At 46.6% G+C, this 23499-nt stretch overlaps 1 protein-coding gene across 1 annotated transcript; it reads right to left on the bottom strand.

The window, feature by feature from the left end:
- Nucleotides 1–1284: 1284 nt before the first annotated feature.
- C1S (complement C1s) lies at nucleotides 1285–23499 on the bottom strand. The gene is made up of 12 exons (XM_080987127.1): nucleotides 23264–23499; nucleotides 22755–22867; nucleotides 21517–21721; nucleotides 20857–21034; nucleotides 19379–19504; nucleotides 15252–15451; nucleotides 14403–14556; nucleotides 13250–13365; nucleotides 11030–11108; nucleotides 9143–9277; nucleotides 6735–6809; nucleotides 1285–4500 (listed from the first exon to the last, which is right to left on the bottom strand). Exons 2-12 carry the CDS (start codon nucleotides 22772–22774, stop codon nucleotides 3701–3703), a joined length of 2088 nt encoding a protein of 695 aa, XP_080843253.1. The 5' UTR covers nucleotides 22775–22867; nucleotides 23264–23499; the 3' UTR covers nucleotides 1285–3700.

Genomic DNA, 23499 nt, shown 5'->3' with positions numbered 1-23499 from the left:
CAGACTCAAGCTCAGGCAAACACATACAGTGGTACCTCGGTTTAAAAACAGTTCGGTTTAAGAACAATTTGGTTTACAAACGCCACAAAACTGGAAGTAGTGTCCCGGTTTGCAAACTTTACCTTGGTCTAAGAATGGAATCCGAACGGTGGAAGGGCACCGGCGGTGGGAGGCCTCATTAGGGAAAGCGCGCCTTGGTTTAAGAATGGTTTTGGACTTCCAGAATGGATTAAGTTCGTAAACCGAGGTACCACTGTACCGTTGAATACATAACACATGACACCTTTTGTTATGTACTGAAGTTCTCACCCTGGGCCAGCAGGGGGATACTGTACATAGTTATGCAAATGAAGGATCGAAAGTGACGTTCAGTGATTGGATAGTTTGTATGCAAATGAAGGATTGAAAGTGACGTTCAGTGATTGGATAGTTTTAGAAAGTTGTTACAGTTACATTGTTCTGGAGCTCTATATAAGCAGGCTGACTGAGCTCTTCAGTTCAGTTCAGTTCTGGCCTCTGAATTAACAAGAGCTGTTTGAAGAATCGCTGGTCGTCTGATATGTTCACCCACAACTTAACACCTTTGGTATAGGCTGATCTCCAATTGCAGCCCTTGCAGGCCAATGTTTCCCAGTTATCAGTGCTTATACCATTATTATTTTTTTAAGACTTCAAATGAGCTTCAGAAACCACAACCATTTTTCTAAAAATCAGATTTGTGCAATAATGAAAAACAGTGGTTTCTCCAGATCTCCCTGCTACACTTCCTCTCCTCTTACTGATTTAACTCTATATTACTGTATTGATTTCTCCAACAACCAACTTCCTGTTTCAGAATGCAAAATGCCCATCATTTTAAGACAACATAAAATGTGAGTGTGCAAGCTTGTGTTGAGTTGGGAATTCCTGGATGTGTGCTATTGTGCAATTCCTAGGCAAACACTTGGGGGGGAAAAGCACGCTGCTCATCTGATCCTTGCACACATACGTTTGTACAAAATTAACACATTTAAAGCAACAAATTAGAAGACGGTATCGAAGAGGAAAGGGATCAAAGAGGAAAGTGGTTTTGATTTTTCAACTGCAAATACATGCATGTTTCGACTAATGAGGCCAAATTTGAATGGAGTCAACGTGGATTCTAAGTGAGATCCAGCTCAAATATGGTCAAGCCCAAAGTTTCACAAAATGTCAACGTTTGACTGCCAGGAGCAATACATTAACAAAGCAGTAAAGATCCTTTGCAGTCTATGGGGGGGGGGGTCAAGAAGGCAGCACACATGATTCTGCATTTGGTTCTCTTTTTAATATAATCCAACTGAGTATGTGTTACAAGTAATATGTAATGTATTTGTAAAATCAGGGCTGCGTTCAACATACAAACGAAGCTGTGGAGATTCTGTAGCAGCAGCAGAAGCAGCAGCGAGGGCTTGTTCCAAGGATCGGCTAACTATCAGAGACAGGGAAGTTCTCCTGTCTTCCTGTTGCACACAATACATGCTGTTTCCCCCCACTATCCATCAGTGGCAGCAAACCAGACTTCGTTGCACTTCCTAGTGGCACCTCCCTCAATCCAAAACCACCCTCCAGGAAGAAAAAAACTTACTGCAATAGAGATATGTAGATTATAGATTGTATGGTCATCTGCTAGAAAGCTTCTACAGCATCGCTGAGGACCAGGAACTGTTTCTCTCCCCCTGCCTATGCAGCTTTTGGAATGGTTTTTAAAGGGGTTTTGGTTTGTGCTCTTTGCAGAAACTCCCAACATTTTTCTGATGGAAATAGGGACGTCCTAAGGAAAAGCAACAAAGGTCTGTATAGTTAAAGCTATGGTTTTCCCAGTAGTGATGTATGGAAGTGAGAGCTGGACCATCAAGAAGGCTGATCGCGGAAGAATTGATGCTTTTGAATTCTGGTGCTGGAGGAGACTCTTGAGAGTCCCATGGACTGCAAGAAGATCAAACCTATCCATTCTGAAGGAAATCAGCCCTGAGTGCTCACTGGAAGGACAGATTGTGAAGCTGAGGCTCCAGTACTTTGGCCACCTCATGAGAAGAGAAGACTCCCTGGAAAAGACCCTGATGTTGGGAAAGATGGAGGGCACAAGGGGATGACAGAGGACGAGATGGTTAGACAGTGTTCTCGAAGCTACTAACTTGACCAAACTGCGGCAGGCAGTGGAAGACAGGAGTGCCTGGCATGCTTTGGTCCATGGGGTCACAAAGTGTTGGACACGACTAAATGACTAAACAACTAAACAACAACAACCAAGGAAAAGCAGGACATTCCAGGATCAAATCGGAAACCGGGACGGCTTCTGTAAATCTGGGACTGTCCCTGGAAAATAGGGACACTTGGAGGGTCTGTCTTTGCTTTCCCCCCCCATTTGTGTTCTACATGTGACACAATTGCCAGAAATGTTGGCCCCTGCTGTCTCTGAAGTATAGTCACACCTGCCTTCTCCAACACTGCAGGGCACCTTTATAATTATTTTCTTAAGGGTGTGAACAGGCTTCCTCCCCCCACTGAAGAGCTGTTCTTCCTCTCCCCTGGAAAACCCGCTCAGAGCAAACTTCAGTCTGGAGAAAACCAAATTGACATTTACTCCGATTCAGCGGTAAAGATCAGGTTTCACCAGGAGAAAGTGGCAGGGCAAGCACAAGTTGAGATGAGCACTGTGCTTTCTTCAGTTGGTTCAAACCACAAAGGTAAAGGAACCCCTGACCATTAGGTCCAGTCGTGGCCGACTCTGGGGTTGCTCATCTCGCTTTATTGGCCGAGGGAGCCGGCGTACAGCTTCCAGGTCATGTGGCCAGCATGACTAAGCCACTTCTGCCGAACCAGAGCAGCGCACGGAAACGCCATTTACCTTCCCGCTGGAGCAGTACCTATTTATCTACTTGCACTTTTACGTGCTTTCAAACTGCAAGGTTGGCAGGAGCTGGGACCGAGCAACGGGAGCTCACCCCGTCATGGGGATTTGAACCGCTGACCTTCTGATCGGCAAGTCCTAGGCTCTGTGGTTTAACCCACAGCGCCACCCGCGTCTGGTTCAAACCATAAGCATATGAAGTTCTTATCCCTATTGGCACCATCTGTTTACACAGAACACATTAGGTTATTGACAATTATATGTACATTAGGATAATAAGAATATACACACCTGTATATCAATGTATGGGTATGTAACAGTATTTTTTCACTCACTTTTTACTCTCTTTCTTCCCACCCCCCTCACTCTCTTTTTTAATAAATGAAATTCTTCTAATAAAATGTGTGTTGTTGGTTTGTTTGTTTTTTAAAAAAGATCTGTGGTATAGGGCACTTTCCAAAGGAGTTTAAGCAGCTACAAAGAAAGACATAAGATCTAAAAGAAGAAATTAAGCAGACAGGAAATCGTTTAAGAACAAATCCAGCCTGAAAGCTTTTGGTTGCTCTATTTGCTTCTCAAGAAAACAGGTTGTGTAAAGAAATTGGCAGTGCACGGACCTTCACTCCAACCTCCCCTCTCTTGCATTACCAGTATTTCTCTAACTTGGGTTTTCTGCTGTTGTTGGACTACAACTCCCATCATTCCTGACCACTGTCTCTGCTAGCTAGGGATGATGGGAGCTGTAGTCCAACAACAGCTTGGGTCCCACTTTGGAGAAATGCCACGAGCCCAAAGGATTGAAGAAAACGTCAAGGGAGCCTGGTGCCTTTACGGACACAAATGCATCCTTCTGGTCTCATTCTGGCTCATGACGTTTGCGATCCAATCCACGTAATTTGACACCTTAGTGTAGAGGCCGTAGGTGCCGCACTTTGGCCCCCAAGAAACCAGGCCAGCGACATAGTAGTGCAATTCGTCGTGGAGATATTTGACAGCAAACGCCCCACCGCTGTCTCCATCGCAGCTGTCCTTCCCGTTGCCCCCTCCACAAATCATATTGTCTGTGAACACATAGGTCAAAGAATCTGCTGGGGGATCTGGCCTCACGCTTCGGCACCTGTCCATGTTAACCACAGGGATCCGGGCGTACCTAAGGTGTATTGCCACACGCGTCTTAGGTGTCCTGCCCCAGCCAGATATGTAGCCCAGGATCCCCATCGGCAAATCGTAGTCGGACGATGCACCAGGCAAGCAAATGGGCGAGATGGTAGGACCCATCGTCAAGGGTTTCGCCAACTTCACTAGAGCAATGTCATTGTCAAAGTTTGTCCGGGGCTGGTTGTTTGCCATTTCCAACCAGTCGGGATGGACGAACGTGGCTTCCACATCCAGTGGCCTAGCGCCTTCCATGGCATTTCCCCCAATGCGAAGAATCCCTGCGTGGATGACCGGGCACCGGGTCTCATCCAGCACGTGAGCTGCAGTCAGAACCCAGCGGTCCGAAATCAGAGCCCCGCCAGCACGTGGGTATTCAAAATAGATTTGCCAAGGGAAGTTTCCTTTTTCGGCTTGTTTGCCTCCAAAAATCCTCCCTGCCCCTTTAACGGGCTCAGAGGGAACTCCGCAAACTAGAGAAAGGATAGAACAACAACAGCAGAAATAAGAGCTTGCGAGCAGCAGGAAGACCGGATTTGCACAAATGAAATAATCAAAGCCATTTACAGTGGTGCCTCGCAAGACGAAATTAATTCGTTCCGCGAGGTTTTTTGTCTTGCGGTTTTTCTCGTCTTGCGAAGCACGGTGTCGGAAAAGTTTTGGAAAAGCTTCAAAAATCACCAAAGTCTTCAAAAACCTCAAAAAAGGCTACCACACCGCGTGCTATGAGTTGCTCCTCGAAGTCAAGTCGCAACTGTATTAACGGTTTTAAGAAAAAGGAAACAAACTTGCAAGACGTTTCCGTCTTGCGAAGCAAGCCCATAGGGAAAATCGTCTTGCGAAGCAGCTCAAAAAACCAAAACCCTTTCGTTTTGCGAGTTTTCCGTCTTGCGAGGCATTCCTCTTGCGAGGTACCACTGTATGTTCGCTGACGTGAGGGAAAGCAAGCAATAACTTTAGGGTAGAGGGTTCAGGTTGAATCCGGTTTTGGGGCCTGTGGGCATGCATGCGTGTGGACCTCTCCCAAAGTTTTTGCTTGCTGCAGCTTGCTAACTTTGCCCAGAAACATTAACTGGGTAGTACAGTCGTACCTTGGAAGTCAAACAGAATCCATTCCGGAAGTCCGTTCGACTTCCAAAACGTTCAGAAACCAAAGCGCGGCTTCTGATTGGCTGCAGGAAGCTCCTGCATCCAATTGGAAGCCGCAGAACCTGCGTCGGACATTTGGGTTCCAAAGAACATTTGCAAACTGGAACACTCACTTCCGGGTTTGCCGCATTTGGGAGCTAAAACGTTCGACTTGCAAGGCATTTGGGATCCAAGGTACGACTGTATTGAGAATGAAGCCTGCTCTACACATATCTATGGGCGTAGCCATGGGGGCAGCTCCCCCCCAATCAAGTAAATAAATAAAAATACTTAACTAGAAGTAGAAATAACCAGAATATTTGGTCACTTGGATGATGTTGTGGTGCATTCTCCCCCCCCCCTCAATTTTTTTAAAGGGTTTTCAAAAAATAAACAAACAAACAAACAAACAAACATAAATCTCAACCGTATTTAAACCTAACTTGTTGTGGTGCATTCTAGCGATGCAACTGGCAACCCGACTGAGTGATAGGCATGGCTTCCGCAAACTGACCAATCGTGTGGCAGGTAACTTGGTTCTGGAGCAGGACAGGTGGGTGCCCTGTCCATCCCTCCAACATAAATCCTGGCTATGCCCATGCATATATCCCCATTCTGAGATTTGCTTGCTTGCTTTATTTATTTAAAAGACTGCTTTTCAGGGAAATTGCTTCACAAAGAATTATACGATCAGAGATGTGTATGAAGAACAATAAATAAATAGCCCATTAAAAATAGTCCAATAGGTATCAGTTGCGGGTATGCAGGAGGGGGTGTTTTGTTCTTCAGAACCTGCAGGAGCCCACAAGCCCCATAACTGCTGAATGTACACAACAGACATACTAGGGCTGGGTGCAAAACTATTAGAAACTAGCTGCAGGTTTGGCTCCTGTGCCTCTTCTTCTACTGTGGGTGTTATGTACTGAGTTGAATAGGATCCATATTGCAACAGTCTGACTGGTCCTACAACAATAGGTTTCAGGATGCAGCAGTCTGATTGGTCCTACAACAATAGGATCCAGAATGCAGCAGTCTGATTGGCCCACAGGAGCCACCCAATCCAGCTCCAGGTGGAAGTGAATCCGCAACCTGATTGGCCTACAGGAGAATCCCGGAACTGGCCAGTCACATGGGGCCCATTGTGTAAATAATGTATAGAAAGCAGACATTTCAGGGGAACTTCCATTCCTCACTACTATGAGCTGAATAAAAAGCATGAAATCCACACTCGACTCTGAATATATTTCAGTGGGTCTATGCTCTCTTCCCTTTTCCTAACCCCCAAGATGGCTGTCCTCAACAACGTGATCAGCAAGAAGGGACTCTTGAAACATGGAACATTGTTGCTTCCTGCAGGGCTGGTGCTTTGCGGAAACATCTAAGAGGAGAGCAGGTTTTAAAGCTCTGGTTTTCAACCATCTCAAATCATTGAGGCAATTCAAGAACATGTCCCAGCAGAGGAAGCAAGAATTTTAAAATATTGGCAGGCTCTTCTGTAAACTAGACAATGTGGTGGACTCTTGTCACAGGACTTTGACCACAATATCCACATTTAGAAATAGAGGGCTGTGTACCGTACCTGGGACACAAACCGGAATCTCCGTTTTCTCATCTTCATCCACCCATTTCCCACTGGCTGAACACCTATAAAGTCCTTTTGGAATAAAAGAACACATAGCACTATTCAGTTGTTTGTTTTTAATCTGTGTTTCATACCCAAATGCAGGTGAGATCAGAAAACAGATTGCAGGCCATTGGTAGCCCTTTGGCCAATTTCTAGCAAGCCATGTAGCGTCTGCTTGTCCATGGGGTTCCTGTAAATAATGTTGGCTCCAGATCTGATCCAGCCATAGCTGTCAACTTACAGATTTCAAAATAAGGGACCAGCAGCCTTGAAAATAAGGGACCAGCAGCCAAAATAAGGGATTTTAGTCAACCAGTTAAAAGGGACCAGATAATTTTGGAGAGCAGCGCCGGTTTTTAGCCCTTCGTTTCCAGAGGTTGCTGCTCAAGACACCAGCCGATGAAACACTGCAATGAAATAACTACAAGCAGCAACCACTTTTCGCGCAAAATGAAGTCCAAGCTACGAAGATGCTGCTGCAATTCTGTATCTTTTCTCTCGTGCTCCATCTGCAGCTCTCAGTTCCATCAGGCGGGGCGGGAGGAAGAAGGGGGGGGGGGAAACAGCGCCTGAAGTAAACCCGCAGATCAGACCATCTATGCTAGTCTACCACTACAAATCTATGGGAGAAGTGCTTGCGGTCCTTCCTCCGCTTTCCCCCTCTATGGTTAGCCCTTGGAACACCTGCCCGCGCCTCCGCCTCCTCCTCCTCTCTCTGAACTGCTTTCTCTATGGTTGCCCTTGCTCTCCTCTCAAGGCTCCTCAGCAATTCATAGGCCATGCCAGGCTGCCCATCTCATCTGGGGTACGGCCTAGCGGGAGCGGCGGCGGCAATGGGCAGAGGGGAGGCCGGCAGGGAGGGAGGGAGAGGAGCTGCTTCCTTTGAAACCCGGGAAATTTAAGGGACATCATCAATAAGGGACAGCAGTGGGACACGGCGCTGGGATAAGGGAGTTTCCCGCCAAATAAGGGACGGTTGACAGCTATGGATCCAGCAATGCACTTCTAATGTGCTTAACCAAGAATGGATACACTGGGTCGCTTAACACAGATTAGCTATGCTTTAACTCCGTGTTTCCCAAACTTGGGTCTCCAGCTGTTTTTCAGACTACAATTCCCATCATCCCTGACCACTGGTCTTGATAGCTAGGGCTGATGGGAGTTGTAGTCCAAAACCAGCTGGAATAAAATGAGCAGCAATGCCTTGAGGAGTGCCTGAGCTCTCATCGACTTTGGAGGGGGCAGAAGTGGAGAGAAGGAGCGACGGTGGGTGGGAGCAGGACGTGACACATTCCTAATTTGGCGCAGGTGGTGAAACAAGATTGGCTGCCCCTGGGCACACAGTGGGGGGGGAGGGAAGTAGTCCAGTTGCATGAGTAGACCTTGTTCCACACACCCCTACACCTCTTAGTAGGGACGCGGGTGGCGCTGTGGTCCAAACCACTGAGCCTCTTGGGCTTGCCAATCGGAAGGTCGGTGGTTTGAATCCCTGTGACGAAGTGAGCGCCTGTTGCTCTGTCCCAGCTCCTGCCAACCTAGCAGTTCAAAAGCACGCCAGTGCAAGTAGATAAAGAGGTACTGTTGTGGCAGGAAAGTAAACAGTGTTTCCATGCGCTCTGGTTTCTGTCACAGTGTTCCATTGTGCCAGAAGCTGGCCACATGACCCAGAAAGCTGTCTGCGGACAAACACTGGCTCCTTCGGCCTGAAAGCGAGATGAGCGCTGCAACCCCATTGTTACCTTTGACTGGACTTAACCATCCAGGGGTCCTTTATCTTTTTACTTTTTATGCCTCTTAGCACTATCCTACATCCCACCCATTGCATCACCTCTGCGCAAGCTTTGTGCATGCAAGCAATGAGAATGAATGCTCAAAAAAGAGGTTGCCTGGAGGAGCCAAGGAATGGCCACCTTGGCTACAGCACCCTTTGATTCACATCAGCTGAAGAAGGTGGAAGCAGAAACACTCTGCAGGAAGAGCTTCACATCCCTGTCTCCTTGTTCATCTCAACTTTGTTCTTTGGTTGTCTCTCTCTCACACACATGCACACGCCGTAAGTTTTAACTGTGCTTTGGAAGGAATCGTTTCAGTGTTTACGACTCATTAAATTCTACACTGACTCTGCCTATAAGAAGAAAGCAGCCACTTTTGACGGTGTTGCTTTAGTGGATGCAAAGTGAGTGAAAACACACCAACCAGTTTCACAACGATACTGGGATGAAGCGTAAGTGAAAGACTCTTGGAATGAGTTTGTCGTAACATTGGCCACCTCTAATTCTGTCATCATAAACTGAGTACAATGACGCTCTTTTTAAGCTCTGAATCAGATGCTTGGATCTGAAAAGGATGGGAAACATCATTACCTTTGCCCTGCATTGTATAAAACTTCTCGTTGCATGAATAGCTGATCGTGTCTTGATACTCCGTGTTGTCCTCGGTTCCTGACAGGTAAATGACTTTCCCATTTGCAAGGGGCTCAGGCTCGCCACAGTTTACGGCTGCCGGGGGGAAAAAGATGGGGTGTTAGACTAGAATCTTCACTCTGCTGCCACCTGCCACCTCATCCTGGTCAACCCATATTCCGTCAGGCCTGAACATACTTTCCATTTCTTTTTCTCGTATGGTGCATAAAGCAGGGGTTGCCAACCTTTTTGGACTAGTGGGCACACTTCAAATTTTGAGAAATTGGTGAGGGTGTCGGTCGCAAGATGGCTGCCATGGAGGGGGTGTGGCATAATGCAAAATCAGAGAGGCACCGACCTGTGACAACCTTAGGCTTACCATGGGAAGTTGGTCATGTCCTGCTGCTCCTGATTATGGTCCCTCAGTACCAGGAAAACTATTGTTACAGAAGTTGGGCACCACCCCCCACTGTCTGCCAGAGGTCTTGTGCTCCTTTGGAGAACTGACACAGAGTGGAGACTGTCGTAGCTTTAAGGAAATATGGTTTATTCACCTATTTACACCTTCAGTCTGCATGGAGTCCAGATTGTACAGCATGGTGATTTCAAGAGGGCCTTGTCTCCCACAGCAGTGCAGCCCTGGAGTCCAAGGCATCTCTCTCAGGCCAGCCTTCAGCCAGCATGCCCAAGATGGATCCCAGTCCTTCTTCCTCCTTCTCCTTCCCAGCAACCCCTGCTCAAGACTCTCTTTTTCCTGTCACCCCACTCCTAGTTACCCTGGCAACCTTCCCAACCTCCCAACCCCCCCCTCTCTGTTCACACCTCAGGACAAGTGGGGAGGACAGTTCTCTTGCATTGCCAATGACCCTCTATTGTTTCTTAATGGTCCTAGCTTGGCCAGGTCATTTTGAACAGACTAGCTCAGGAATTCCTCTGCAGCTTGTATTTCTCCCTTCGCATTACAAATAATCAAAATCCTACCATTTATTAAGTTCTAGGGTTTAGCCCCCCACAATCTAGAACAATATACAAGCTATAGGAATCACTTAACTACACATTTGGTCCCACAGCTTTCTTTCTAGGGTGACTAAATACTCCCCCCCCCAAATGAGAGCTCAAAGGTTGGGGCACCTGCCCAGGGGAACCACTGAAAGCCTTCATGGGTGCCAGTTTTTAACTTCCAAGTTATCCCTTCCTATTTCCATCTCCTTCCAGGACCAGTTGCCTAGAACTGGAATGGCATAAATTCCCTCTCCATTGAAAAGTCCCATTTATCTCGGGTAATCCACACAATGGTGTTTAAGCTTAACTGAACTGAGGACCAGTGCTTTTTTTCTTAAAAAATGTTTAGGGGTACTCTCATTTTGACTTGAGAAAATCACCATTTTATAGGTCAAATCGGGGGAAATAAATACAGTAAATGGACAAAAGTACAAAGATTCACAAAATGTTTAGGGGTATGTGTCCCCCTGCGTCGTCCCTCCCCCCTAGAAAAAAGCACTGCTGAGGACCACTATTTTGGTTGCCTTATTACTTTGTGGATCACTGTATTTTCTTACTTTACACAGCCACCGCAAAGGGGAACAATCATTCTGTGTGACTGCCGTCCAGCTCAGCTATGAAGAGTGTTATGAAGAGAGCTGGAAGTTTCTTTGTGATTACTCACACTGCTGAAGAAGCAAGCTGCTTTCCAGTTTAAATTTAGAAGTGGCTTGCCTCTTCAGCATCTTGTCAAAACTTCAGAAAGCCTCCTGCTTCTCAAGTATTCTTCTCTGTTATGATCCCTGTGGTCTCAAGACCAATTGAAAGTATGTTATGGACCACCAATATAGGAAGCCAAGCACTTACGGACACATTCGAGATCAGAGTTGCTCCACTCGCCATTGCTTTGACAGACAGAGTAGAAGGATGTGAGGCTGCCTTTTGACTGAAGGGAACAGAATTGAGAGACACTGGAGTTAATTCATTGGTTGAGAAATGTATCAGAATGACATACACACTGCTCTCTCTCCCTTGTTACATGAGGGGAGTCTTGGGCCCTTGTGTAAAGTGAGAAGATATATGGAGAGGATGCAAAAAAGCTGTTTAAGGAGGTGGAACATTTGCACTAAGCAAAACTGCTGGCATTTCATCTCTGAGCTTACCGCTTGCATTTAAAAGCATGGGGCTAAACAGAGTTTAAATCCCATCTTGAACAGTTTAATTGCAAGTGTAGGAACTAGCCATTAGGCTGGTCTCCCCCTTTGTTATCCAGTTTATCAAAGAAACAGTCTACAGACTGAAAATGAAGTTTAAAGCATGTATTTTTCTCACAATCAAGCATTTGTCCTTAGCAGCAACAGCAGTAAAAATAAAGGCAGGTAAAATACTTGTGTTTACAGCAAAAATAGCTTCAGGCAAGTGCCTGATGCTGGAGCAAGCAGACAGATGTCCATATACATGGCTGGTGGAAGAGAGAGAGACAAAACAGAAAATACCGTATTTTTTGCACCATAACACTCACTTTTTTCCTCCTAAAAAGTAAGGGGAAATGTCTGTGCGTGTTATGGAGGGAATGCCTACGGGTGGCATGCCTACGGATTTTCCTCCTCTAAAAACTACGTGCGTGTTATGGTCGGGTGCGTGTTATAGAGCGAAAAATACGGTACTTCTTTGCTTCTTCCTTCCCAGGAGAGGATGGGAAACGACATCATACAGAGCCTTCTCTACCAATTACATTTCTATGGCCTGAGTCTGCCTATCAGCAATGCAGCTCTATGGTCTTAACCCCTTCACTTGCTAACTAGCAAAACTTTGTGTTGTTAGATTTGACTACATATCTGCCACACTCAGGGCCTTAGAAAGGGACCTAAGTGTAGGTTTCAGGAGCACAGTGACTGATCCTGCAGCTGAAGCATCATATCTGGCCAGCTTAAGGGCCAGGGCATATCTCTGCAGCTGTTAGCTTTCTAGGAACCGAGGTTTCAAGATGGGGGGATATATCCTGAGGACTCTGCTGATCATCTGAAGATTTCTGTGGCAGAAGTATCTCCTTGGGGTTCAAAGGAGGAGATGCAGGTTCTGGTGACTTCAGCATCACATGCAAAACACCTGTAGTAGATTCATCTCCTCCTCCTCCTCCTCCTCCTCCTGATGGCTATGTCTCTCAGGATTCCTGGTCTGTGGCCATGGCACCAATTGTCAAGTACTGAGGGGAGTGAAGGGTGGCTAGTGACATGTCAATAGCCCTGTAGATCAGACAATGGCTGCTGGCTCTTTGTGCTGCTAATACTGCTGGCCACAGGAGGCTGATATAACAGCCCACAATCCACCTGGCCTGGGACGTCTGGTGATATGGGAGAACCAATCTGGTGCCACCAGCAAGTATAAAGACTCTTATTGTGGGAGGCTTGTCCCTGAAGGAGGCCACACAGCTCTCATTTGGTGAATCAAGCCATTGGCTGGTCCCAGATTGTTCCTAAAGGTAAAGGTAAAGGGACCCCTGACCATTAGGTCCGGTCGTGACCGTCTCTGGGGTTGCAGCGCTCATCTCGCTCTATAGGCCGAGGGAGCCGGCATTTGTCCGCAGACAGCTTCCGGGTCATGTGGCCAGCATGACTAAGCCACTTCTGGCGAACCAGAGCAGTGCATGGTAACGCCATTTACCTTCCCGTCACAGAGTGGTACCTATTTATCTACTTGCACTTTGATGTGCTTTCGAACTGCTAGGTTGGCAGGAGCAGGGACCGAGCAACGAGAGCTCACCCCGTCGTGGGGATTTGAACCGCCGACCTTCTGATCGGCAAGTCCTAGGCTCTGTGGTTTAACCCACAGCACCACCCGCGTCCCCAAGATTGTTCCTAGGTAGTTGTTTATTCAGCCAGCCAATCTGCCTGAAGCTTGCATTTCAGAAGACCTGGCTGCCCACTGGTCTGGGCCCCTGACATCAGTGCAGAAAGAATCCTCTCTCACTGCTATGTTGAGATGGAGAAGAGGCACAATGCATATCGGTGTAGAAGTAGCAGCAATGTACTGTTCATGCCAAGGGGATTCTCAGAGCCTAACTGACCTTGGTGGGCACGGACTTACCTGTACAATCTCATAGCCTTTGACACAGGTCACCTTCACTGAATCCTTAAAGACGTAACGTTCTCTCACGGGTTCCATACTGGAATGCGGAATGACCGTTTCTTTGCAGGGCATTGCTTTGCAAATGGAAAGGGGGGGAAAAGGAAACCAGTCAACAATCACTGAATCACCTGGCACACGCTCTCTCACACATGCACATGCCCCTTGTCATTTTCTGTCCCCAGCAGTCACAGCCAAGTCAACAGAAGCCATGCTTTGACAGGCACAGACATTGACAGGCACAGACACATGATTCCAGTATTGTGCCCCTCCCTCCTCCCTGTTGAGTTCTACAAAGGCAACACCAAGACTCAGGAGGAGAAAGGCTATCTGCCTTTTCTGTGGGATCTGGCATAGGACCATGACATGACGGGCAGTGCCTCCCTTGCCCTAATGGACCAGGTTCCACTGATGAGGAAGAACGGATTGGTTCACCCTGTCTCCTGAGAGCTAGCAGCTGTAGCCTGCAGGGCCTTCAGCTGGAACCCTTGTTCCCCTTTCAATTTCCCCATTGCCCACCAGAGATCAGAAGATTTATCAGATTTCTATGGGTTTTACAGAGGTGGATTTAGGGTGACTAGTTGGTGGAGCCTCGGGGTTGCTGCAGGGGCTACTGCAACTTTGATGTAGAGTGAAAGGCAAGAGGAGGTGGAATTTTGGCGCTGCACAGGGTGCCATTGAAATTCAAGACCCCAAGGTCCCCATTGGGTTTTCCTTCTTTCCCTGCTTCTAGTTCTGGTGGGGCTCATCCCTAGCCAGGAAGCCACTTGTCAACACACCAGCCAACCCCTTAGATGTTCTGCCAGCAGTGCACCAGATTTGTAGTCTTAGCTATACCCAAATACCCATTCACAATTTGGGTGCATAGCAAACCTCAAGTGTTCTCTCCTGCAGCAATTCACCCCAAGAACAACTGCTCTCAGAAACAGCGGCCATTCTGCTTGAATGGCATTCCTTGTCTGCAATTGTTTTCTCCTGCACTAGACTTCCAACTCAAGGTGCACCTTTGCTACTTGCAAGCACATGCCCATTCTCCTAAGAACGACACATATCTCTGTCCCAGAGCGCTCACGCATGTGCCCCACAGGTTTGCTCTCATGGGATATCTACTCACGATCCCCAAAGTAGCGGATTTTCCAGCCTCTGCCTTGCTCTGACTGGTCCGTTTGGAAGAAAATGTCAAGTATATTGCTTCTAGTCTTGATTTCTGGAGGGCCAGGGAATGTGTTGCCACAGTAGGGGCCAAATTGCTGGTCGCCTGCTGAGAACTGCAAGAAGAACGAAACAGATTAAGGAAAAATAATAGAGGAAGACAAAAGAGGCATATTTAACAGGAAATGCATCTAAAAGAAATACACTCAAGATCTGGAGAGGAGAAGGTGTATGGGAAGCAGAAATTTGGTACTTGAGGGATTAAGGATAAAGAGGGGAGGGGGAGGGAGGGAAGGAAGGGGAATAAAAGATCAGGCTAAGTTCAAATTGAAAGCCAGGTGGAATAGCTCTGTCTTACAGGCCCTGCAGAAGGAAGTTAAATCCTGCAGGGCCCTGGTCTCATGGGACAGAGCATTCCACCAGGTCGGAGCCATCACTGAGAAGGCCCTGGCCCTGGTGGAGGATAATCTGACTTCTTTAGGGCCCGGGACCTCTAAACTATGATTATTCATGGACCTTAAGGTCCTCTGCGGGGCAGACCATAAGAGTGTGCGTACCTATGCAGTCCTCTCTTTCCCATGTCCTGAGGTTTTCCCCCTTTTAGTTTACTAAGCTGGTGCGCAAACAACAGCGTGGTGCTGCAAAGGCAAGCAGGAGCAAAGGGCGGACACCGTGCCCCAAACCAGGCTCCTGCCCAAGTGTGCCACAACCCCCAACGGCAAATGTTGCCCCTGGGACTCCGGTCTGCCATTTGGCTTCTAGGGACACACAGCTAAGATGTATTCAGAACAGGAGCAAAGACACCACATACTCTCAAGGCGTCAGGGCAGTTTCCTTCCGAGTCAGCCGGCTCGATGTCGAAGTCCTTCTTGCCAATGGTCAAGACCACGCGGTATCCTGGCTCCAGGATGACACGGTAATCGCAGTGAGAGTTCTCAGGGTACAGGCTGGGGTAGTTGGGGCTGGTGATCTCCCCGGACAAGTCAGTGTACACATTCCCAGTGCAGTTCACTAGAGTTTAGGGAAGAGAAACGGCCAGGAGATCTGTAACAAAGTTAGATTACTTTCTGCTGAAGCTAGCGCTCTTCTAGGTATCTTGCTTGAAGCTACCTCCCAAAATATCTTTTGCCCCTTGTGTTAAGGCCCAAATATTAGATGGGCTAAAGTATCAACAAAGGGCAACACTTAACCAATTGCATTTTTACCACCCTCATGGCATGTGTGTGTGTGCTTGCACACGGATGCATGCCGTGTTTCCATCTCAGAAAACAAAATATCATGGGCTTCTCCAATAAGTGTCAGTAATAGTAAATACCGTATTTTTTGCTCTATAAGACTCACTTTTTCCCTCCTAAAAAGTAAGGGGAAATGTGTGTGCATCTTATGGAGCGAATGCAGGCTGTGCAGCTATCCCAGAAGCCAGAACAGCAAGAGGGATCGCTGCTTTCGCTGCGCAGCGATCCCTCTTGTTGTTCTGGCTTCTGAGATTCAGAATATTTTTTTTCTTGTTTTCCTCCTCCAAAAACTAGCTGCGTCTTATGGTCTGGTGTGTCTTATAGAGCAAAAAATACGGTACTTCCTGACATCAGTTCCCTTGGTGAACTCTCACTGTTTCCCTTAAGCTTTCAGACTCAAAACACCAGCAAAGCACCATCCTTCTCTTTATGTTTCAGGTTCATTTTGCAATAAGCAAAAGCAAATTAGGATGTTTGTTTAATATTATTTGTTGCATGATATTTTTTTTTGCTACCCGTTTCTAACTTGTAAATAAAAGGTTTTCTGCAAAAATACATGTATTTTAAAAAACACAAAAGTAACTGATACTGCCAATGAAGCAGGATTTTTTTCATATTCCATATTTTCTTTTTTCTTATTAGATTTTCATAACTTTAACCAATTAATTTCAATTATTTTATACAGTTCTCTTATGAATTGACTTCCCAACTTTCCTTCCATGTTGTTTTTAAACCCATCCCTTTTATTCACTGCATGACATCATACATTTCACCTAATACACATTCCTCTATTATATCACATATTTCCTCCAATACATCTTTCTGTATTTCATATATTATCATTATTTTCCTATTGCTCAAATTTCAAATCCTGCCAGTGATTTCATCCGATTATGATATATTCCATATTTTCTTAAAGTGAAATTCTGCTCACAGGCAATCCAAAATCCGAGGGAAGCTGGATTCTGTAACCTGTATTAATAATGGTTTATCAAGAAAATGTGCATAATTTCTCTTAACCTGTGTGTTTATTCTGATATATATACATATAGCTATTTTGCATGGTTTTTTGTTTTGTTTTGCTGGGCACAGAAGAGATAAGGACACGGAAGCCTTTTGGCTTCTGAGATTTCTGCACACTTTCAAGCATATATTAAACAGCCATAAGGACTAGAAACTTTCTCTTTAAAATAAAATAATTAAAGCAAATATTCTTAGGAAGCTGAAATATATACACTGTATGCTTTTTTTTCTGTGCACCCAGAGGACCATGGCAAACACACAGCGCTGATTTTAAACTTTTGTTGCTACTTGCCTGTGTTTTCCCTGTTCAAGTGATTTGAAAACTAATAATAATAATAATAATAATAATAATAATAATAATAATAATTTATTTATACCCTGCTCATCTGGCTGGGTTTCCCCAGCTACTCTGGGCGGCTTCCAACAAAACACTAAAATACAATAACCTATTAAACATTAAAAGCTTCCCTAAACAGGGCTGCCTTCAGATGTCTTCTAAAAGTTTGGCAGTTATTTTTCTCTTTGACATCTGGTGGGAGGGCGTTCCACAGGGCGGGTGCCACTACCGAGAAGGCCCTCTGCCTGGTTCCCTGTAGCTTTGCTTCTCACAGCGAGGGAACCACCAGAAGGCCCTCAGCGCTGGACCTCAGTGTCTGGGCAGAACGATGGAGGTGGAGACGCTCCTTCAGGTATACTGGACTGAGGCCGTTTAGGGCTTTAAAAGTCAACACCAACACTTTGAATTGTGATCGTGCTCGGAAACGTACTGGGAGCCAGTGTAGGTCTTTCAAGACCGGTGTTATATGGACTCGGCGGCCGCTCCCAGTCACCAGTCTAACTTCTGCATTCTGGATTAGTTGTAGTTTCCGGGTCACCTTCAAAGGCAGCCCCACGCAGAGTGCATTGCAATAGTCCAAGCGGGAGATAACCAGAGCATGCACCACTCTGGCAAGACAGTCTGCGGGCAGGTAGGGTCTCATCCTGCGTACCAGATGGAGCTGGTAAACAGCTGCCCTGGACACAGAATTGACCTGCGCCTCCATGGACAGCTGTGAGTCCAGAATGACTCCCAGGCTGCACACCTAGTCCTACATGGACACAGTTACCCCATTCAGGACCAGGGAGTCCTCCACACCCACTCGCCCCCTGTCCCCCAAGAACAGTACTTCTGTCTTGTCAGGATTCAACCTCAAAATGATGTCATGCTGCCCAATACTACCTGTTATGATATGCTGGGGTTTCTGGCTTAATGGGCTTTAGCATGAATGAGCAGTGTGCTGCCGCACATTGCTCAATTGCTTCCAGTTTGCTCCTCCCATGGACCAAGCGGGAGAAACAAACCAAGAAGGCTTGGCTTCTTGCAGCCTTCGAACCAGGCACCGCGGTTTGAATGTGGTTTGTTGCTCCCTAAGAAGCCACTTTCGGTAATTTCCTAGCCATCATGCCGTGCGAGGGAGACTTGGATCAAGTGTACTGGGAAGTCAAAGATTTCTCCTGCTTGTGCCAGGCGAGGAGCGACGTTGGGATGACTGAGCAACATGCACCAGCATGCTGTGGTAAGAAAAAAATCTAGCTCGTTAGTACATGTAAGCAAAGCCAACTTTTCTTTTCTACTGTAGTGAGTTTCTGTGATAGGTTGTCGCTTTTAAAATGTGACTTATTCTTTCATGATTTTAAAAATCTTAATAAGAAATAAGAAACAAAAATATATATTCAAGTGAATTAGTGCCAAGAATTTGCACATGCCTATCTTGACTGTGTTTCCACTGGGCTTGGCAAAGTCATACCAGAATTTCCATGCCTCTGTTTCCTATGCCCTCACTTAGTCTCCCACAGTTTATCAACATATTTCTAAGATTCAAGGGCTCAGATCTGAATCCTGAATGACGTCTATGCAGGCTGCATCTTGCTGCCCCCTTGGCCTGCTGTATGACACATTATCTAAACATCCTTCAGCTGCTTTTTGTAAAAAGCCAAACCCTTTTTTCAGATTCCTCATTCTAAGTCTCCTTCCATTACATCGGAGGGAGGCGGGGTCTTAGCTCCCAGTGTTTGGGATGATTTAATTATATTTCTTTATTATGCAATGCTAGTTTATTTTCCTTTCCTTGTGAGCAACCGCAGTTTCTTTCCATTTATCAGCCTCTGTGGAAGTTCACAGGCTGCAAACACTTTAAAGTGCAATGTTTCTCTCAAAGAAATCTGGGCACTGTACAGTCATACCTCGGGTTCCAGATGCTTCAGGTTGCGTATTTTTGGGTTGCGCACCGTGCCGAACCCGGAAGTACCAGAATGGGTTATGTTCTGGTTTCGGCGCTTGCGCATGTGCAAAAACACTAAATCGTGCTTTGCGGATGCGCAGAAGCACTAAATCGTGACCCGCACGTGTGCAGACACGGCGCTACGGGTTGCGAATGTGCCTCCCGCACGGATCACGTTTGCAACCCGAGTGTCCACTGTATTTTACTCCTCACGGGGTTACAATTCCTAGCAACCCGTAACAAACTACAGTACCCAGAATTCTTTGAGGGTGTGTGTGCTTTGAATGTACTTTAAAGGTATAGTGTGTAAACAGCCACAGTTCCACAGTAGACTGCTGAAGTTCTTCCCATTTCAAGTACCGTATCAGCAGTGGGGATAAGGACTGTGATTGCTGGAGCAGTAGCAACCAGGCTCCTACCTCCACATGTCTTCAGATCCTCATGCAAGAAATATTCAGGTGGGCAAGAGCAATAGTAGCCACCAATATAGTTGTTGCAGTAATGGCTGCAGGCCTCTTCCACAAAATCTGTGCATTCATCCACATCTGCAAGAAGTGAACAGAGATGGAGGTAAGAATGTGTGTGGAATATCATAAAAGGCAGAAAGGAAAATAGACAGTGGGATAAACACTGTGCTGGTTAAGGGAGGAGAGGTCCTTCATTTAAGGTAGAGTCCCAATTATTCCTTCTTTTTTGCAACCCTCACACAGCCTCACTGGAACAGCCAAATTCAGGTAGGCCCTGCCACCTCTCATAAACCTCCACTTGCCTTCCTCTCAGAGTTCGGAGCCTGACCCCCCCAAGTGCTTAAAAGACAGCTGTCTCTTATGGGATCCAAAACAGATCTGTAAGCAGCCTTGAGTGCCGTAAGGGGGAAAGGTGGGGCAGAAATAAATAACTTTTATTTGGGCACTACAATTTAAGAAGGATGTTGAGAAGCTGGAACATGTGCAGAGGAGGGCAACCAAGATGATCAAGGGTCTGGAAACCAAGCCTTATGAGGAACGGTTGAAGGAGCTGGGTATGTTTAGCCTGGAAATGAGGAGACTGAGAGGAGAAAGGATAGCCATCTTCAAATATCTCAAGGACTGCCACATGGAGGATGGAGCATGCTTGTTTTCTCCTGCTCTGGGGGTTAAGACTCGAATCAATGGCTTCAAGTTATCACCCAGGGTGACTATTGGGAAGTTTGTGGTCTTTTATGCACGCAACCATCAGGCCATTTCAGACCACACGTGACAGTTCCTCAGGAACACCTCCATTCTTGGTCAACTCCTAGTTCTGCATCCTAAGCAATCTATGTACTAAATATGCAGATATGTACTAGATGATGGCTTAAGTGAGAGCCAGTGTGGTGTAGTGGTTAAGAGCGGTAGACTCGTAATCTGGTGAACCAGGTTCACTTCCCTGCTTCTCCACATGCAGCTGCTGGGTGACCTTGGGCCAGGCACACTTCTCTGAAGTCTCTCAGCCTCACTCACCTCACAGAGTGTTTGTTGTGAGGGAGGAAGGGAAAGGAGAATGTTAGCCGCTTTGAGACTCCTTAGGGTAGTGATAAAGCAGGATATCAAATCCAAATTCTTCTTCTTCTTCTTCTTCTTCTTCTTCTTCTTCTTCTTCTTCTTCTTCTTCTTCTTCTGTTGTTATGATATCCTTGCTATAATTCCTAAACAATTTCCATAACCAGTGTTCTTAATACTCTGCCCTTCTTCTTAGCAGGGGGGTAGGGAGAGATATTTAATCTTGAAGTGGGCCCTTGAGCCTTGCTAAGAATCTGGCTTGTCCATTCAGTGGAATCTAAACGGGTTCCTCCTATAGCCATCCCAAAGCATTGCTGGGAGGAATACAATATCTACAAAGTGTTTCATACACCAGGATGAGACAGACCAGGGCTTACCCTCTGCAATGTAATAGGCAGCAAAGCCAGTGAATCGCTCTTCATTGGAAAAGTCAGACTGAAAGGTGACTGTCAACGTGTTATATGGGACATGGAATTCTTCCAGGACAGGTGAGCCAGGAGTGCGGCTCTTCTTCCGCCCGCAGAACTGACCCTCAATGTGGTTACCAATCAGGACCTAAAAGTGACAGGCACACAAGACAAGTCTCTCTTAGCTTCTGCTTATAGAAATAGATTGTAAAGGTAAAGGTAAAGGTAAAGGTACCCCTGACCATTAGGTCCAGTCGCAGACGACTCTGGGGTTGCGGCGCTCATCTCGCTCTATAGGCCGAGGGAGCCGGCGTACAGCTTCCGGGTCATGTGGCCAGCATGACTAAGTCGCTTCTAGCGAACCAGAGCAGCGCATGGAAACACCGTTTACCTTCCCGCCAAAGTGGTACCTATTTATCTACTTGCACTGGAGTGCTTTCGAACTGCTAGGTTGGCAGGAGCTGGGACCGAACAACGGGAGCTCACCCCGTCGTGGGGATTCAAACTGCCAACCTTCCGATCGGCAAGCCCAAGAGGCTCAATGTTTTAGACACATTGGTTCAGCACCAGCACCGCCCCCCCCCATGCTGTGTATCTACCTGCCCCAGCAGTGGAATGGGGCCCCTGTACCTTCACGGAGTCATATTGGCAGTTTTGAGACGGCTCTATGTCCAGGTGGGTGAAGTAAAGATGGATGCCGTAACCAGGAGGCACGCTGATTTCCCAGGATTCCAGAGCATTGTTGGGATATGCCTGAGGATAGTTTGGAGACAGGATTTCCCCGTACATGGAAGCTGCCTCAGTGCAAGCCAAGAGGAAGCAGGAAACAAAGCCCCTAAATAGGAGAAAGGAATATTGATAGGTAAAGGTAAAGGGACCCCTGACCATTAGGTCCAGTCATGACCAGCTCTGTGGTTGTGGCACTCATCTCGCTTTACTGGCCGAGGGAGCCGGCGTACAGCTTCTGGGTCATGTGGCCAGCATGACTAAGCCGCTTCTGGCGAACCAGAGCAGCGCACAGAAACACCGTTTACCTTCCCGCTGGAGCGGTACCTATTTATCTACTTGCACTTTGAAGTGCTTTTGAACTGCTAGGTTGGCAGGAGCAGGGACCAAGCAACGGGAGCTCACCCCGTTGTGGGGATTCGAACTGCCGACCTTCTGATCAGCAAGTCCTAGGCACAGTGCCACCCACGTCCCTCTAAATAGGAGAAAGGAATATTGATAGTGGCTACCAATTCTACTCTCTGCCCCATCTACCTATGACCCAAGGGGTGGAAGAGTTAAGTCAATTTGATTCAGCACCCCTAAGCAGCACAGGATTGCTTCTACTATCTAGGGAGTAGGTGGTAAAGTTGCACTGCTGAAAACACAACTGAGGGAATTTGGTTCCTAGATTTGAGGTCAGCAACAGGGGCCACTGAGGAAGATGCTTTTCTTTGATGGGTAGTATTTAGACCGTTGGCAAATGAGGAGTGTGGACAAGAAGCATCTTTGGCAACTATTACAGTGGAACCTTGGTTTTTGAGCTTCTCAGAAGCCAAACGTTTCAGAAGCCAAACGCTGAAAACCTGCTTCCGTTTTCAAACACACCTTGGAAGTCGAATGGCTTCCGCTGCATGTTTTTATTTTTTCCCCAATGGATTTTGCCGGCTGCCCATTGCTCCTTGGTTTTCAAATGTTTCGGAAGTCGAACAGTCTTCCAGAATGGATTACGTTCAAAAACTGAGGTTCCACTGTAGAACAAAGCCACAAACTCTTGTGGGAAGAGGGCTGTGCGTCTTGCCTGCCTCCCCCAACCCCTTCTTCAGCAAAAGTAGTTGCTGGCCAGAGTCTCACCTTATTAGCTCATATTTTCAATAACTTACCAAGTCTGCAAGAGTTCCATCTTGGCCTTCTTCCTCAAATCCACTGTGGCTGGACTTCAGATTTAGACAAACAAAGCACGCTGGCTTGTTTGTCTTCTTCCCCTGAAGCGGGCCTGGTTGGTGGGCAGAGCAATGGAGTTAAAACCCAGCTCACGGAAGCCATAGGCACCCAGTTCCCACCTTTAGCAAGGGAAACTGATTCCTAGAGTAGAGCAGGGTGCAACATGATGCACGCTTGCCCACAAAGTGGCAACAGGGTCATAGCGCCATGTAAAGGCAATAGGTCAGGAACTGAGCCAAAGAGAGAGATTCATCACAGACATTACCTGCAACTTATGCAAGGCAGCTATCTCTACCCCACCCCACAAAACAACCATAGAAGCTTAGGAGAAGCATCATTTTCTTTCCCAGAAAGGCTGACTCCCATCAGGAAACATTTAACTCAAATGCTAATACTCAGATTCTGGGTTTTTTATACATAAAAAACAAGTTTTTAAAAAGAATTTTACCTTGCACTCCTCGTCTCTGCAGCTGTTTCTCTCTTTGTCTGCCTCTTCTATCTCCCTCTTCATAATCCTCACCGACCCTTATCCACATTTCTGAGCTGTTAATGTCACTTAATTGCAGACCTCCATTGCCCTCTGCTGTTTGAAAGATGCCATCCTCCGGCTTTACTAAGAAATCCTATCCGAGAGAGAAAGTTCTAATAGTGTCTGGTTGCACAATCCTCTCTGTTTTTCTTTTT

This window comes from Podarcis pityusensis, assembly GCF_964106645.2.
Source record: "Podarcis pityusensis genome assembly, chromosome: 17".
NCBI lineage: Eukaryota > Metazoa > Chordata > Lepidosauria > Squamata > Lacertidae > Podarcis > Podarcis pityusensis.
The sequence above is the reverse complement of the archived record's forward strand: the minus strand, read 5'-3'. Positions and strand labels throughout refer to the sequence as shown.